The 16,632-nt window shown below is 37.2% G+C and overlaps 1 protein-coding gene across 1 annotated transcript in view; it reads left to right on the top strand.

Moving 5' to 3' along the window:
- The window catches only part of SLC38A6 (solute carrier family 38 member 6), a 67,685-nt gene that overhangs the window by 11,047 nt on the left and 40,006 nt on the right, over window positions 1–16,632 (top strand). Inside the window, 1 exon segment of the mRNA XM_017895553.1 lies at window positions 14,982–15,034. Coding sequence (XP_017751042.1) covers window positions 14,982–15,034 — 53 coding nt within the window.

The raw sequence follows: 16,632 nt of genomic DNA on the forward strand, positions 1-16,632 counted from the left end.
AGCATTTATTAATGGTGGCAATGAGCCCAACTAAAAGTCAGGGTTGTTACTCAGGTAGAAGAAGGGAAGAGACAACCAGCAGTCTCTGCCCCACGAGAATTCCATCTTTATCCATCCTTGTACTTTACTATCTTTGAATAACATTATAAACTTTTATAGCTTAGCTACCAAAAATAGGTTGACGACTCCCATCCGTGCTGCTGAAACGTATCAGCCACCTCTGATATTGGAGATCTCCATTTAGATGTTCCAGAGGCTTTGTGAGCTCAACATGTTTAAAATTAAACTTATCTTTCATCTTTAATGGCTCAAGTGTGCTCCTCTTCCTGTACCGTACCTCTGTGAATGGTGCCACCAGTTTGTATCTCCTTCACCTCATCCATTCACCCAGTTACAAATTAATTTTGTAAGTATTTCTCGGATCTGCCTAATTCTCCTTTCTTATTAGCTGCTGTGTAGATCATGCCATAACCCCTCCCCAGGATTACAGTGGAATTAAATCGTAACAGGTATTTAAGGTCATGTCGTTTTAATTCATACAGTTCAAAAGTGGGGGAGAAAATAACTTTAAATAATGCTGGGTAATCCTGCCTGTATTCTACTTAGTGAACATATATTCATCTGGGGACTGAGTGTGAGGTGGGACATACAATAATGCTGCTCCCTCTGTTATTTATTTTTTCTTTAAAGATAACTTTTTTTTTTTTTTTTTTTTAGACAAAGTCTTGCTCTGTTGCCCAGGCTGGAGTACAGTGGCGTGATCTTGGCAAACTGCAACCTCCGCCTCCTGGGTTCAAGCAATTCTCATGTCTCAACCCTCTGGCATCTTAAGAGACTTCCTATGAGTTCCTGCCTCCAAAATTTTTTTTTTTTTTTTTGAGACGGAGTCTCGCTCTGTCGCCCAGGCTGGAGTGCAGTGGCGGATCTTTGCTCACTGCCACCTCCACCTCCCGGGTTCAAGTGATTCTCCTGCCTTAGCCTCCTGAGTAGCTGAGATTACAGGTGCCTACCACCACGCCTGCTAATTTTTGTATTTTTTAGTAGAGACAGGGTTTTACAATGTTGGCCAGGCTGGTCTTGAACTCCTGACTTCAAGTGATCCACCCACCTTGGCCTCCCAAACTGTTGGGATTACAGGCGTGAGCCACCGCACCTGGCCAGATAACATTTTTTAGCATACTGTCTTCGTGGTGTTGTTTTAAGAGATTTGCATGTATTATTCTCACAATAGCAATATGAGGTAGAAATTGTTATTTCCACTTCAGAGATTAGGAAACTGAGGCACTGAGTGATTAACTAGCTTGCTTAAGTTTGCACAGCTAGCTAGTTAGAAGAGCTAATATTCGATTTAGGCAAGCTAACTCCAGAGTCCACTTTCATAACACTGTGCTGCCATTTCCCCACTATTATAGGAATCTGGAAGCTTATTTTCTGGAGAAGGTAAACTAAAAGGACTCAGCAATCATAGATATTAGGTGTAGTTAAGGCCAAGATCACCTTACTGAAAACAGGGAGATTGAGTGAAAGTCTACTAACTGAAGAGAGTCCCAGTTAGTAGGAGTTCTGAGATTGCTGGCAGCAAGTCTTCTACTTTCACTTAAGGGATTAGAGGAATATTTTCAACAGAATTTCTCCTGCCCAAGAGAAAAGACCTACAGGTAAAAATAGTTGAGGGCCCTTCAAGAAAGAGCTGAGTACCTCCTGTTTAATCATCATATAGTTAAGCCTACCACTCAATAAGCCTCTTCTGTATACACAGAGCTTCTATTTAGTCTTTTAATGCATCACACTTATGTCAAGAGATAGCCAAGTATCACCAGATATTTCAGGAAAATCTTTAATGTGAAAGGTACATACTAAAACAGCCACATACACGCACACAAGCCAATAATGAGATATCTCTGCACGTGTATTAGAATGGCAAAAATCCAAAACATTGACAATACCAAATACTAGTGAGGATGTGGGACAGCAGGAACTCTCATTCATTGCTGGTGGGAATGAGAAATGGTATAGCTACTTTGAAACACAGTTCGGCAGTGTTTTAACTAAGCTAAATATAATCTCGTCACAGGATCCATCAGTAGTGCTCTTTGGTATTTACCCAAATTAGTTCAAGACATATTTCTACACAAAAACCTCCATAAAGATGTTAATAACAGCCTTATATTTACCAAAATTTGGAAGCAACTAAAATGTTCCTCAGAAGTGAAAGAATTTTAAAAACTGAATATTTGTACAATGGGATATCATTCAGCACTAAGTAGAAATGAGGTGCTGGAGCCTTGGCTCACCCCTGTAATCCCAGCACTTTGGGAGGCTGAGGCGGACAGATCACCTCAGGTCGGGAGATTAAGACCAGCCTGACCAACTTGCAGAAACCCCGTCTCTACTAAAAATAGAAAATTAGCTGGGCGTGGTGGCGCATGCCTGTAATCCCAGCTACTCAGGAGGCTGAGGCAGGAGAATCGCTTGAACCTGGGAGGCGGAGGTTGTGGTGAGCCAAGATCAAGCCATTGCACTCCATCTTGGGCAACAAGAGCAAAACTCCGTCTCAAAAGAAAAAAAAAAAAAAGCCAGGCATGGTGGTGGGCACCTGTAATCCCAGCTAGTCAGGAGGCTGAAGCAGGAGAATAGCTTGAACCCCGGAGGTGGAGGTTGCAGTGAGCTGAGATCGTGCCATTGCACTCCAGCCTGGGCGACAAGAGCGAAACTTTGTCTCAAAAAAAAAAAATACCTGGCATGTTAGCTCATGCCTGTACTTCCAGCACTTTGGGAATGAGGCATCAAGCCATGAAAAGTCATGGAGGAATCTTAAACGCATATTATCAAGTGAAAGAAACCATATGATCCAGCAATTCCTCTTCTGGGTTTATACCCAAAGGAAATGAAATTGGTGCTTTGTAGAGATATCTATGCTGCCATGTTCATTGCAGCATTATTCACGGTAGCCAAGATAGAGAAACAACCTAAGTGTCAGTGAGTGGATAAAAAATTGTGATGTGTATGTACAATGCAATGTTATTCAGACTTAAAGAAGGAGATCCTGCTATTTTCAACAACATGAATAGACATGGAGAACATGCTAAATGAATTGAGCCAGACACAGAAGGAAAAATACTGCATGATCTCACATTCATATGGAATCTAAAAAAGTCAAATACATATGAACAGAATAGAACAGTGGTTATGTGAGGGATGGGAAGATGTTCATCAAAGGGTATAAAGTTTCAGTTATGTAGAATGAATAAGTCTACAGAGCTAATGTACAGCATGATGACTATATTTAATATTGTTTACTGAAAATTTGCCAAGAGAGTAGATTTCAGGTGCTTTTACCACAAGGAAGGAAAGAAGGGAAGAGGAAGGGCGAGAGGGAAGAAAGGGAGGGAGGAAAGAAAAGATAACTATGTGAGAGGGTAGATATGTTAATTTGCTTACCTCTAGTAATCATTTCTCTATGTATTTCAAAACATCATGTTGTACACCTTAAATGTATATAATGAAACAAAAAAAAATCTGAAAAGGCTACATACTGTATAATTCCAAGTATGTGACATTCTGGAAAAGGCAAAACTATGCAGAAAATGAGAAAGACCAGTGGTTGCCAGAGTTTAGCAGAGGGAGCGTTAATAGGCAGAGCATCCTCATCTTTAGGGCAGTGAAATGAATCTGTGTGATACTATAATAGTGGACACGTGTCATTATATATTTGTCAAAACCCATAGAATATACAGCACCAAAAGTGAATCCTATAATGTAAATTATGGACTTTGTGTGATAATGACATGTCAACGTAGGTACCTTGATTGTAACAAATGTACCACTCTGGTGCAGGATGTTGATTGTAGGGGAAGCTGTGCATATGTGGGGGGCAGGAGGTATTTGGGACCTCTGTACTTTCTGTTCAACTTTGCTGTGAACCTAAAACGGCTCCTAAAATTATTAAAGAAAACACAAATAAGGAAAGAAACAAACTTAGAGGAAAAGAGGAAACAGACAGTACAAGACCAGAGTAAAACTTAAAAAGCTACATTTAATAACTTTAGAGAACTAAAAGAAGATACTGCATTCTTGAAACAAAAACAACAAATTATAAAAAGCATATATTCAGAAAACACAGAAATCCTAGAAGTCAAAATTAGTTCAGTTGTTGGGTTGGGAAAGTTACAGAAGTTTCCTGGGGGTAGAAAAAAAGAGAAAGCTTGAAAATGGGAGAGAAAAAATAAGAAAATTAGAAGATCAGTCCAGGAAGTCCAATATGCAAATAATAGAAATTCTGCAACAAGAAAAGAGTAAAAGGGATGGTAGAAAATTATTAACAAAATAACACAAAAAAATTGGTGTAACTGAAGGAAATTAGTTTCAAGATTAAAAATTTTCCTCCTAGTGTCCAGTATAATACTTGTAAGATAATTGTTACCGAGACATACTGTGAATGATCAGAAATCCAGTTATATAGATAATATTCTAAAAGCTTACAGAGAGAAGGAACAGACAACACAAAAAAATTTCATACAAAGAATCAAGAACCACAGTAGTGAAAGTCTTCCTAGGAACAATAGTGTAAACTAGATGTCTATAAAATAATACCTTCAAAAATCTTGGGGGAAATGATTTTAATATAGAATTCTATAACTAGCCAAACTATTGCTTAAGTGTGAAGTTTGAACAATGGCATTTTCATATATGCAAGGTCTCAAAAATTTTTATTCACGCTTACTTAGCAAACAGTAGAGTATACCCTTTACCAAAGTTAGAGAGTAACAAAGAAACAAGGAATCTGACACAGGAAAGAAGTGGAGGGAATTCCCAGGACATAACTGAGCAGCAGACCTAAGCATCATCTACAGATTGGAGTTGTGAGGTTTTTTGTGTTTGGGGGAGGGGATGTTGAGATGGGATCTCACTGTGCTGCCCAGGCTGGAGTGCAGTGATGTAGTCTTGGCTCACTGCAAGCTCCACCTCCCAGGCTCAAGCGATCTTCCCACCTCAGCCTCCCGAGTGGCTGGGACTACAGGTGTGCACCACCACACCTGGCTAATTTTTGTACTTTTTGTAGAGATGGGGTTTCACCATGTTGGTCAGGCTGATCTGAAACTCCTAAGCTCCAGCGATCTGCCCGCCTCAGCCTCCCAAAGTACTGGGATTATAGGTGTGAGCCACCGCCTGGCTGGAGTTGTTCTTTTCGCAAAGGCACAGTCCTCGCACTAGGTCATGCTTGCCCTCAGGATTGTGTTCAGGATGGAAACTCTTTTCTTATTCCTCTGCATAAAGGGATTGTCTTCCTCGTTTGTCAGTCTAACTCTTAATTTGTATTAACAGTGCTTGAGTAGATTAGCAGTCAGGCCAGACTATTAAAAAAGTCTAAGAATAAAATAAGGATTGAACCAAGGTAGTAATAAGGTGAATAAAAGAAACAGGTTAACAAATGGTGAGGTTTGGCAGAATTACAGTTGAGAGGAGCTGATATCTGAGTAAATGTGGACAATAAAGGAGAAGGAGATGTCTAGTGTATCTCCTAGGTTTCTGGCTTGGGCCACTGGATTAATAATAGTGTCATCAATGAAGATGGGAACACAGTAGGAGGAGGTTGTTCAAAATAAAAATGAGTTCAGTTTTGGACTTTTAAGTATATGTAGGTGGACAGGGCTTAGAACTGAAGCACAGGATAGAAATTCATTCATTCAGTACTCTTTTTGTCTACTAATAATAAAGAGATAAATAAGAACCAGTTACTTCCCTGAAAAAGCTCATAGTCTAATAGGGGAAACAAATATATAAGCAAATAATTTATAATGTAGTATGATAAATTTAACAGTTTAAATATGTATAAGGTATAGTGACATCTCAGAAGAGAGAGTGACTTTGATAGGGACAGGAGGCAGGGAAATACTGGGTAGAAGAGGGTGGTTCCCCAGCAAAGGCCCCTACCCCCCAAGCCTGGAAACCCATGGCCCTAAATGGGAACAGGCATTTCTGTCTTAATATGCAAATGTTGCCTTTTGCCTGCCATCCCCCCCATCCTGTACCCATATAAACCCCAAATTCCAGGTCCACAGACAGATGAGCAGACAAACAGAGGAGCAGAAGAGAAGCACAGTAGAGGAGAGAAGAGAAGGAGTGTTTGAACATCAAGGGAGGTCGGCTGGGGACAGCTGGAGAGGAGATCAGCCATGGGACAGCCAAACTCCAGGGGAAGATCATCTTCCCACTCCATCCCCTTTCCAGCTCCCCATCCATCTCACTGAGAGCCACCTCCATCACCTAATAAAATTCCCACTTTCACCATCCTTCAAGTCTGTGTGTGACCTGATTCTTCCTGGACACAGGACAAGAAACCAGGTACGAAGAGGGCACTGAGCTGGTTAATACTTAATCTGTGGATGGCAGAGCTAAAAGAGCACTGTAGCACACCCACTGGGGCTTCAGGAGTTGCAGCCACCTACTCCTAGATGCTGCTGTGGGGCTGGAACCCAAAGGCGCTCTTCCCAGCTCCTACACCTGCCGGTCTGCGAGCTCCCCCTCCTATAAGGGGTTTGAGAGTGCAGCAGCTGAACAGAACAGAAGAGCCACACCCCTGTCGCATTCTCTGCCCTTCGTGGGGGGTCAGGGGACTCTCACATTTCAACTTGCCCTTAGTTGCAGGGTGAGGGTCAGTAAATGTTAATGGAGAACTAAGCTGAAAAGGAATTTGACTAGCAGACAAGGCAAGAGAGAATATTCCAGCATGTGCAAGGATACAAAGTCATATACTGCATATTGTATTCAAAGTACCAAAAATAGTTTACTGTTATTAGTAGTACATAAGGTACAAAGGAGAAAATTAAACTGGAGGGTTAGACAACTCTCGGATCCTAAGGAATTTATAGTTTTTGCTGAAGCAGTGAGAAGCGACTGAGGTTGTTGAAAAAGAGTCAAAGTGTAGATACTGGAATTCACTGTTGGTCATTTCCAAAGAGAATTTTGGTCCTTCCTAGTGCCCAGAACATAATCTCTTTATCTGGCAAAGAGAATGTAGTCTTCTGTCTTCCTTTTCCCAAAGAAGGTTACGATTATTTTATGAAGATTGTAATTTCTAGTAATGATAATGGAATAAAGAAGGAGTGAAATGGCCTTTGTGTGTTCCTCGTTTTTTTTTTCTTTTTTAAGGCAAAAAGGTTTTAACACCCTCTGGAGCAGTGACTCTCAGTACCTTCTTTTTATAACAAACATTTTCTAAATGCTCCCTTTACTGTGTGAAGTAAAATTCCCATAGGTATTATACCCTACTGCAGTGAGCCGAGTAATGCTTCCCCAAAAGGTAACCACATCCTAGTCCTTGAAACCTGTAATTGTTACCTTATATGGCAAAAAAAGAACTTTGAAGATGTGACTGAATTAAGATGTTGAGATGGAGAGATTATCCTGGTGGACTCTAACTTCAGACACATGTATCATGGAGGGAATATCATAGACAGAGGAGATGCAGGCAATACGACCTCTGAGGCAGAGATTGGAATGACATGACCACAAAGCAAGGCATGCCAGCAGCTACCGGGGACTGCAAGAGGCAAGGAATGGATTCTTTCTAGAGCCTTCAGATGTGTGGCCCTGCGGACACCTTGATTTAGACATCATGAACCTGGTTTTGGACTTCTGGACTTCAGAACTGAGAGAGAATAAATTTCTGCTGTTTTAAGCCATGAAGTTTGTGATAATTTCTTACAGCAGCCCTAGGAAACTAATATACTACTTACATAATAATAATGCCATAACAATGAAATAAAGACACAAAAACTAAATGTTAGCGATGTGACTTTCCATTTAGGAAATGATTTTTGGCAAAGTTCCAAACAAAACAAATTATAGTCTTTTCTGCATTTACATGGTAATTGTATTTCTGGATAATTTAATGTATATTCAAACCATTAACCATTGTTTGTAGCATCTACCATGTGCTTGACACACAGAGTATTTAATAAAAGCTGGATACATGGGTGATGAATAGATGGATGTATTAAAAGTACAGAGAGATTACATAAGTTCCAAAGTAAACATGTAAGGCAAAAATTATGTGTAGTCAGTATCTTTAAAAATTCTTGGCCAGGACCGGCGGCTCACGCCTGTTATCCCAGAACTTTGGGAGGACGAGGTGGGTGGATCACGAGGTCAGGAGTTCGCGACCAGCCTGCCCAACATGGTGAAACCCTGTCTCTACTAAAAATACAAAAAATTAGTCAGGCGTGATGTTGGGCGCCTGTAATCCCAGCTACCCGAGAGGCTGAGTCAGGAGAATTGCTTGAACCTGGGATGCAGAGGTTGCAGTGAGCCGAGATGGCTGCCACTGCACTCCAGCCTGGGTGAAAAGAGCAAAAACTCCATCTCCAAGGAAAAAAAAATTCTTTACATAGCTTATCAAATATAGTGTGTTCAATATCTATATGACATACTGGACACTGACACATACCATTTCTCAATAAAGAGCTGACAGCCTTCTCCCACCATTCCCCCACCATCATTTGAGTGTCCTATGAAGGACATGAGTTGTTTTAGGGTTATAATACTATGAGATACTCTCACTGTGACAATCACAGAGGAACTAAAACTGACTGAAAGGCAATAGATACGATTCCCATTTCAAAGCTCACTGTGGACATTTTCTTATGGTTTGGAATGGTGGCAAGCTGTCCAAACTATATTTTGATCTGTTTTTCTTCTTTTGATCAGGGATGATAGTTCAGTAAACCCACAGTTAAACTAAGTGGGCTGCTTATATGGGTCTATCTAAAGTGAATTAGTGTACTTGTCTCATCCTTCTTATTAATGAGTGGTTCTAAACTGTACTTGGTATTTCTCCCATGGGGCATTTGGCAATGTCTGGAGGCATTTCTGATTGTCACAGTTGGGGATTGGAGAGGGCAGGGTGAGGCAAGGTGCTATTGGCAGCTAGTGGGTAAAGGCCAGGAGTGCTGCTAAACATTCTACAATATACAGGACAGCCCCCAACAACAAATAATAATCTGGGCCCAAAAGTAGTGGCAAGGTTGAGAAACCCCGGCAACATTATGTGTGTGCTCCCCTTGTGTAGTGATTCCTTTCTAGTGTTTGCCTTGACATTAGGTTAAGTGTTCCCTTAAGCAGAAGCTGAATTTTTTGTTATTGAGTTGTAGTGAAGGATGGGTGTGAATCTCTGCAGGGTTGAACATTTTTACATTAACCTTTCCTTTTTATTTTTATCAGAAGTAATACATGGTCACGTGTGTGTGTGCATGTGTGTACGCACTTATGCAGAACTTAGAACAGTTCCCCACCCATTCTTCCCTAGTTTTATCCTGCTTCCCAGAGTTAGCAACATTTAAAGAGTTTTGTTTTTAATTTTTTGGTGATTGCCTCTCTACGTCTAAATAATAGCTTTTGGTTATTTATTGATTTAAGAGAATATCTATTGACTCTTCACTGCAAAAGGTTAGCAAAAGCTCAGCTACACTAATCCCTCCCCTTCTCCCTTCTAATATTCATTAGTTTATATTCGATTGTTCTTTCACTGATTATTTTGTAACTCTAAATAATATATAAACATTTAATTTTGTTCCATCAGCTTTAGTCAGTATCTTTTTATTTTCTGCCTTTATTATACTAGTGCTTCTGTTCTTTCTTTCACCTTCCTGATTCCTATTTCCTATAGTCTATCTGCTGTACCTTTACATTGTCAGATTGACAATATTTACTTTCTGTTTTATAATTATATTTGTTTGTTTTTATCCATTGGTTGAGGCCAAAAGTTGAAAACTATTACCATTTATAGGATATAACTGTAAATATTGTTCACTGAAGAGCTAAGTAGTGTACTGAGATCTCAGAATCATCTCTGTATATGCAATATCACATCCTCTGTGCCATGTGAAAGAATGTTCCTAGTATTCTAGCATTCTGTTTTCTGTGTTGGGTGTTTTAAAATCATGCCACATTCAGTTGGCACATTGGCATTTAAACACATACTAAGAAAGATCAGAAGTGTCAAATGAAATTGCATAGTGAATATTAAAAAATGAATGACCTGCATGGACAAATAATACAGAAAAACAAAAAAGATCAGAGGAAAATGGTAGAAAACACAAGAAAGACAAGAATTTCAAAATAATAAGGGTACATTTCCAATGGCTAGCTTTCTGAGAGTTGAACTGTATTTGAATAACTCATGTCCCTCAATCCAGATCCAAAGATAATATTGCTGCTGCTGAAACTTGGGCTCTGTACTATGACCAGAGTTTATTAATTGTCCTGTTTCATTGAGGAAAAAATGCAAAGCAGAACAGAACACTGGAATAACTAGCTGGAAATATTCCACTATTTCATGGGAAGCAGCTTTCTAAACGATTCCTGTGGAGGCCAAACTCTTGCTCTTGCCAAAATATTATAGCATTAAAGTGTGCCTTGATGGTACATTAAGGAAGAAATTTTCCCCAAATTTACTTGATTAAGATTTATAGCCTTTGTGCTCCCACAAAACATAGCATTGATTTCTTTAATATAAAAAAAATTCCTAAAATAAACTGCTAATGATTGCTTTCACTCATTTGTTTACTTAAGGTGGGTCATGCCAAGTACTATTTGTATGAATTCTTGTAAAAGACTGAATTAATTTTGTAATTGTCATAATTACTGTTATTCCTCTTCTGTAGGAATATGCTATTAATGTGACTGGTCATCGCCACATCTTATTTTTGTATCTCTCAAAACCTCTTTCATAAAATATTGATGGTAGGAAAGAGCTGAAAAAAAATCTATTAGTAGACCAAGCAATACTTCAATTACTAAACACCAGAGAAAATTAAAATTACAGCTTAAATAAAACCTACCAGATATTTGGTAGAGAAAATGGAACTGTACAAAATACGGTTTTAAAATAAAGTTTTGCCACTTGTATTATATTCATTATAGACTATTAGAAACCCTTCCCTGCCAAAAAAGAAGAAAAAAAGTTTGTGACGATTTGTAATTCATTTTAGTCTTTTTATGTATTTTTTTCACCTAAAATAATATTGGTTTTTTAATATTATAAATATAGTTTTCCATGGCTACATATTATTCTATCAAAATATCTACCGTAATTTATGTAACCACTTTCTCATTGTGAGCATTTAGATTAATTTTGTTTTTCCAGTTGAAACAATACTCCCTGAGTATCTTTGCATATAATGATTTCTCTTGATTTTAATTTTACTTAAGCTCTTAGGGGTCAAATGTTTTAAATATTTTAAAGGTTCATTGTTCAAATTGCATTTCAACAGTCAATACCAGTTTACACTGTTTTCAGCATTTTAAGAAATTGCCCAAATGACAGAGTCGAATTTTAAAAGTATTTCCCTAGTATTGATTTGGTTTATATGCTGAGATGCTCCAGATTTTTTGTTATTAAAAAGTGAATATGTGGAGCTCGAACATTTGGCTGGCTATGTACACATTTTATTTAGTAAAGCCTCAATGTTAAGCAAGAAGCCATTACTCATATTTATGTTGTCTCAGGCATGGAAAAGTGCTTCTAATTTTTGCAACATAAAAGAAGTCTGATGGCAGTGACAGAACTGAATGACTAGTTAGATATGCTGACCAGAAAGCTAGAATTAGGATTTGACCATTGTACTCAGTCTCCATTTAAGAGCCTAATGGTTTTTTCTTCTCAATTTGTAAGTTTGCTGCATTTACAGATTTTTTTTTTTTTTAGTTTCTGTCTGTACGTTTATTGCCTATATCTGAAAAATCATCATATTGTTTGGTTTAGCTCTCAGCAGCCCGCTCCTGAGCTCTGAGGAAGCTTGCCCTCAAAAATATGGAACGCTTCACGAATTTGCGTGTCATCCTTGCGCAGGGGCCATGCTAATCTTCTCTGTATCATTCCAATTTTAGTATATGTACTGCCGAAGCGAGCACAGATATTTTTATAAAACTAAAAAATAATAGACCCAGAGAGCAAGTTTGAGATTACCAAAATGTATACCATTACTGTCAGAGTTGCAGTTCAAGCTGTCTTCATTAAGCTGTTAGTCTGATTACGTTTTCTCGAACAGTAAGTGTTGTGTTTTAATTTTTTTAATTAAAAATAAATGTTTAATGTTTTAAATTTTAGGTAATTGAAATACCAATTCTTTTTGGAATCTTTCAGTGTTATGGTTTTGGTTCACAGTAAAGGTATTTGCTTACTACGTTTAGTAAATATACTATCTATACTTCATTTTGTTGCATAAAAATAAAACACTCCGGTTAGCCTTTTTGATGGGTTAATTACCTGGATGGCTTGCTTACTGACAGAGAAACTGATGCAAAATAGGTCATTTGAAAAGCAGGTGTTTGTTATATCCCCATATGTAACACTGAAAAGCCTCCTTGCTCTAAATTTTTGGAAGAAAAGCTTTCTTAAGAAAGAATGGACCAGATGCAGTGGCTCACACCAGTAATCCCAGCACTTTGTGAGGCCGAGGTAGGAGGATGGCTTGAGTCCAAGAGTTTGAGATCAGCCTGGGCAACATAGTGAAACCCTGCCTATACAAAAAGTAAGAAATGAAAAGTTAGCCTGCGCTTGGTGTATTTGCATGTGCCTGTGGTGCCAGCAACTCCAGGGGCTGAAGCAGGAGATTGCTTTGCCCAGGAGTTCAAGGCTGCAGTGAGCTAGGATTGTGCCAGTGCACTCCAGCTTGGGTTACAGAGCAACACCCTGTCTCAAAAATAAGAATGTACATATTTAACTGTAATATAAAACGGATGCTGAAAATGAACACTGATATTTCTTTAATCTCATACCTCAGAGTGACATATCAGACCTGCTCTGGAGACTTGGTTCACATAACGTAATATGGAACCAAATTACCTTCTCAATGCCAAATTGAAGATAATATGTACATAATTTCCAGGTTTAATATATATACCAAGGCTTTGGGATGTTAAATATAAGGAATGGTACCCATGTATAACATTATCAGTTAAGCTTAAGAATATTAAAGATTTGTTGATTAAAATAATTATTAATTTTTGAGATAGCTTTTACTTTAGAATATGTGATTTTTTTAAAAAAGTGTTGGCATTTCACATAGGAAGAAAAAATTCCAGTTCTTATTTTTGTAACTTAATTTTAAATTGTTTTAAAATATGTCTAAAATCCACCCCTGTAAAATTATTAAAGTCTTTTATTATTAAAGCATAAAGTTTTCTACTCATAAATCAAATTATATATCTCAAATTAAAAGCTAAATTGCCCATGTGCATTGTTTAGCAGTATGTAAATACATTGTAGAAAAGAGCTGTATCATTCATGAAGTTTCCAAATTCTTTGATCAATTCTGATAATAAAGTTAAAATTTGTGTTCTTAATTAGTAAGTCTCCTTATTTTTTAAGCATTCCACTGATTTCTTTCTAACTTTGTGGTAATAATAGGTAAAGACTATATTTGGCTTTAAAAACATGCTTATTTTTACGTATATAGAGGTCTTTGATTATGAAAGTGCTGAGGAGTTTTTTTGTTTATGTTTTCAAAAGTTTATAAGTTTTCATAAGTGTTCAAAAGTTTTCAAAAAAAAAGATTACTTCTGCTTTAAATATACAGTGGCGGTTGAAAGAAAACCCATGTATATCTTGAGAAGATTTATTGGAACTGGCTTTGAGAAATGATGAGTCAAATCTTTAACTCAATAAAAGATGTGTATTGCTGTACCAAGCCTTAGTATCTGCTATTCTCTTTAGTGTAAGCACTTTTCAAACTATAGGATTATAAAAATAGTAGCACCACTAGTTAAAACATAAAGCTATATGATCTAAAGACACAGTTTGGTTATTTTATGAGCCATTTAATTTTCATCTTTTCTGTGACCACATTTATTAAACATGTGACATGAAAATGGAATACTCTTCTATGATGAAAAAATAAAATATATGCCCTGATAATTATGGGATAAGAGTATTATTTTTTTGTGAACACATTTTCAGCATTCTAGGCACCTGGAGAAGTGAACATCTCTGAAAGTATCATACATTTACACTTTAACTTTATTTACATATCCAGTTTTTAGAAACCATTACCAATGAAACATTTGGACAATGTGGTATGCAAGTACTGTATAGTGAGAAGCGGGGATGTTCTTGAGTAATTGTTCCATTTGAATTAATCCAGCATAGGTAGTTGTTAGACAACCATGAAATGTGCTAAGCTTTACCTATTCTAAGAGGACTCTTTTATTACAGACCATAAGTGTTCAAAAGTTTTCAAAAAAAAAAAAGATTACTTCTGCTTTAAATTTAGTCTGCCATTCAATAGCTAAAATAAGGCAGGTGGATTAAACTGCTAGAAGTATGCAACGTTAGTATTGAGAGTGGTTAAGCAACTTAAAATCTTCAGAATGCCTAAGATCACAAATTTGGTATGACCAGCCTACACAGATTAACTTAAAATACATACAGAGAGATGTCAGATAGATAGAGGTCATAAGTTGGTGACCAAAATTACATTAATCTGCATGTTGACATTGGTTACCTTATATTGATTAGAAACTTTTGCTTAGTAAAAGGGGAAATAATTTTGATATGTGCAGCTTGAGAGAGAGAATCTTTCAGAAATGAGATGTATTAGAGAAACATAATAAAAGAATCCTTGGTGATTTTTTTAAAAAGTAAAAAACCATCACTACTGAGTAAAAAGACATGTTCTACAAAGACATCTGAAAATCATAGGTGTTGTGGTTTATATTTTGGGATGAAAATTAAAGATTTGATGAAAATTACCAAAGACTTCTACATAAATTGCTAATTAAGCCCAATCATCTTTTTTACTATTGCCTTTATTTGAGGATGTTAGGGAGAATTTTCTCATTTTGTGTTTAGTCCTGATTGGCCTGGATCATAAGAATTATACTGTAATTAGTTTGTAGTAGTAGAATTAATTTTCTTCTCTTTAGGACCTGACACATAAATAGTTTTGTGTAAAAGTGAACGTTGTAATTTCTCTTAACAGCTGTAACATCTTATGAAGATCTTGGACTCTTTGCATTTGGATTACCTGGAAAGGTAATTTTTTTTTTTCCTCCTTATTGTGTCCAAAACCCAAAGTGGCATTTTCCTTTGCTTTCAAATTAAAAGAGACAAGTATATATAAAAGGAAGACATTAGAGGAATAAAAAGAAACTAAGGTGAGAAAAAAGAGAATGATGGGAGCAGGCAGAGAAAGAGAAGTCTATGTGTCCTTCCTAAAAATGCATCAATACATTTAATTCAATGCTTGAATCTTTTAATATATTTCATCCTAATAAAGTAGCACAATGACTTGAATGACTTTAAAAGAGTAGCAATAACCTGTTTTAAGTTTTATTAATTTTGATTATGTACTCATACGAGTAAACCCTCATAAAGACAAGAGAGGAAAAGCAACATCAAATTCAAATTATAGCATGGCTCTTTACAAAACCAGTAATCAGAAGATCCTATCACTTAAGAATTGAACAGTGCTAAAAGATTATCTAGCTGTCCTCTCATTTATAGGTGAGGAAATTAAGGACCAGAGAAATTAAGGGGCCTATTTGTCAACTATTATATAAAGCCAGTACCACATCCTAGAACTCTAGATCTACTACTTTTCTTACTCAGAATAAGAAAAATAACAACAGTATTTATTGAGCACTCACTTGCAATAGGCATACTACAGTAGTTTAATAGGTAGAGAAAAATAATTGTCTTCCACCAGGAGTTGAACATTACTTAGTGCTATAGTATATAGTTTTTTAATTTCTGAAGAGCTACTATACTTCTAAAATTCATATTCATTTTGGCTCCAAACAGGAACTCTTTTGTTTGTAAATCTGTTGTTTGTGTTTTTATGTTTTCGATTGACAAATAAAAATTGTGTATATTTGTTATGGATAACATGTCATTTTGAAATATATAAACATTGTAGAATGGCTAAATTCACCTAATTAATATTTGCATTACTTCACATACTTAACATTTTTTATTTTATTTTTATTCTGAAAGGATACTCTATCTGTAAGTGGCTAAACTAACTTCTGAAAGCGAGTCTGGAGGAGAAATATATAGCTATGCAATGGAGAGAAAACTTGTATTTACATTCCAGTTAACTTTGGTGGAGTTTTTTGTTTTTGGCTTTTGAGACAGAGTTTCGCTCTTGTTGCCCAGGCTGGAGTGAAATGGCATGATCTCAGCTCACCACTAGCTCCGCCTTCCGGGTTCAAGCTGTTCTCCTGCCTCAGCCTCCTGAGTAGCTGGGATTAAAGGCATGTGTCACCACACCTGGCTAATTTTGTATTTTTAGTAGAGACGGGTTTCTCCAAGTTAATCAGCCTCATCTCGACCTCCTGACCTCAGGCGATCCTCCCGCCTAGGCCTCCCAAAGTGCTGGGATTACAGGTGTGTGCCACTATGCCCGGCCCTAACTTTGTTTTTAAAGTACTATACTACAAGGCTACAGTAACCAAAACAGCATGGTACTGGTACCAAAACAGAGCTATAGACCAATGGAACAGAACAGAGTCCTCAGAAATAATACCACACATCTACAGCCATCTGATCTTTGACAAACCTGAGAGAAACAAGAAATGGGGAAAGGATTCCCTATTTAATAAATGGTGCTGGGAAAATTGGCTAGCCATAAG

This window comes from Rhinopithecus bieti, unplaced genomic scaffold, assembly GCF_001698545.2.
Source record: "Rhinopithecus bieti isolate Rb0 unplaced genomic scaffold, ASM169854v2 scaffold_25987, whole genome shotgun sequence".
Classification (NCBI taxonomy): Eukaryota; Metazoa; Chordata; class Mammalia; order Primates; family Cercopithecidae; genus Rhinopithecus; species Rhinopithecus bieti.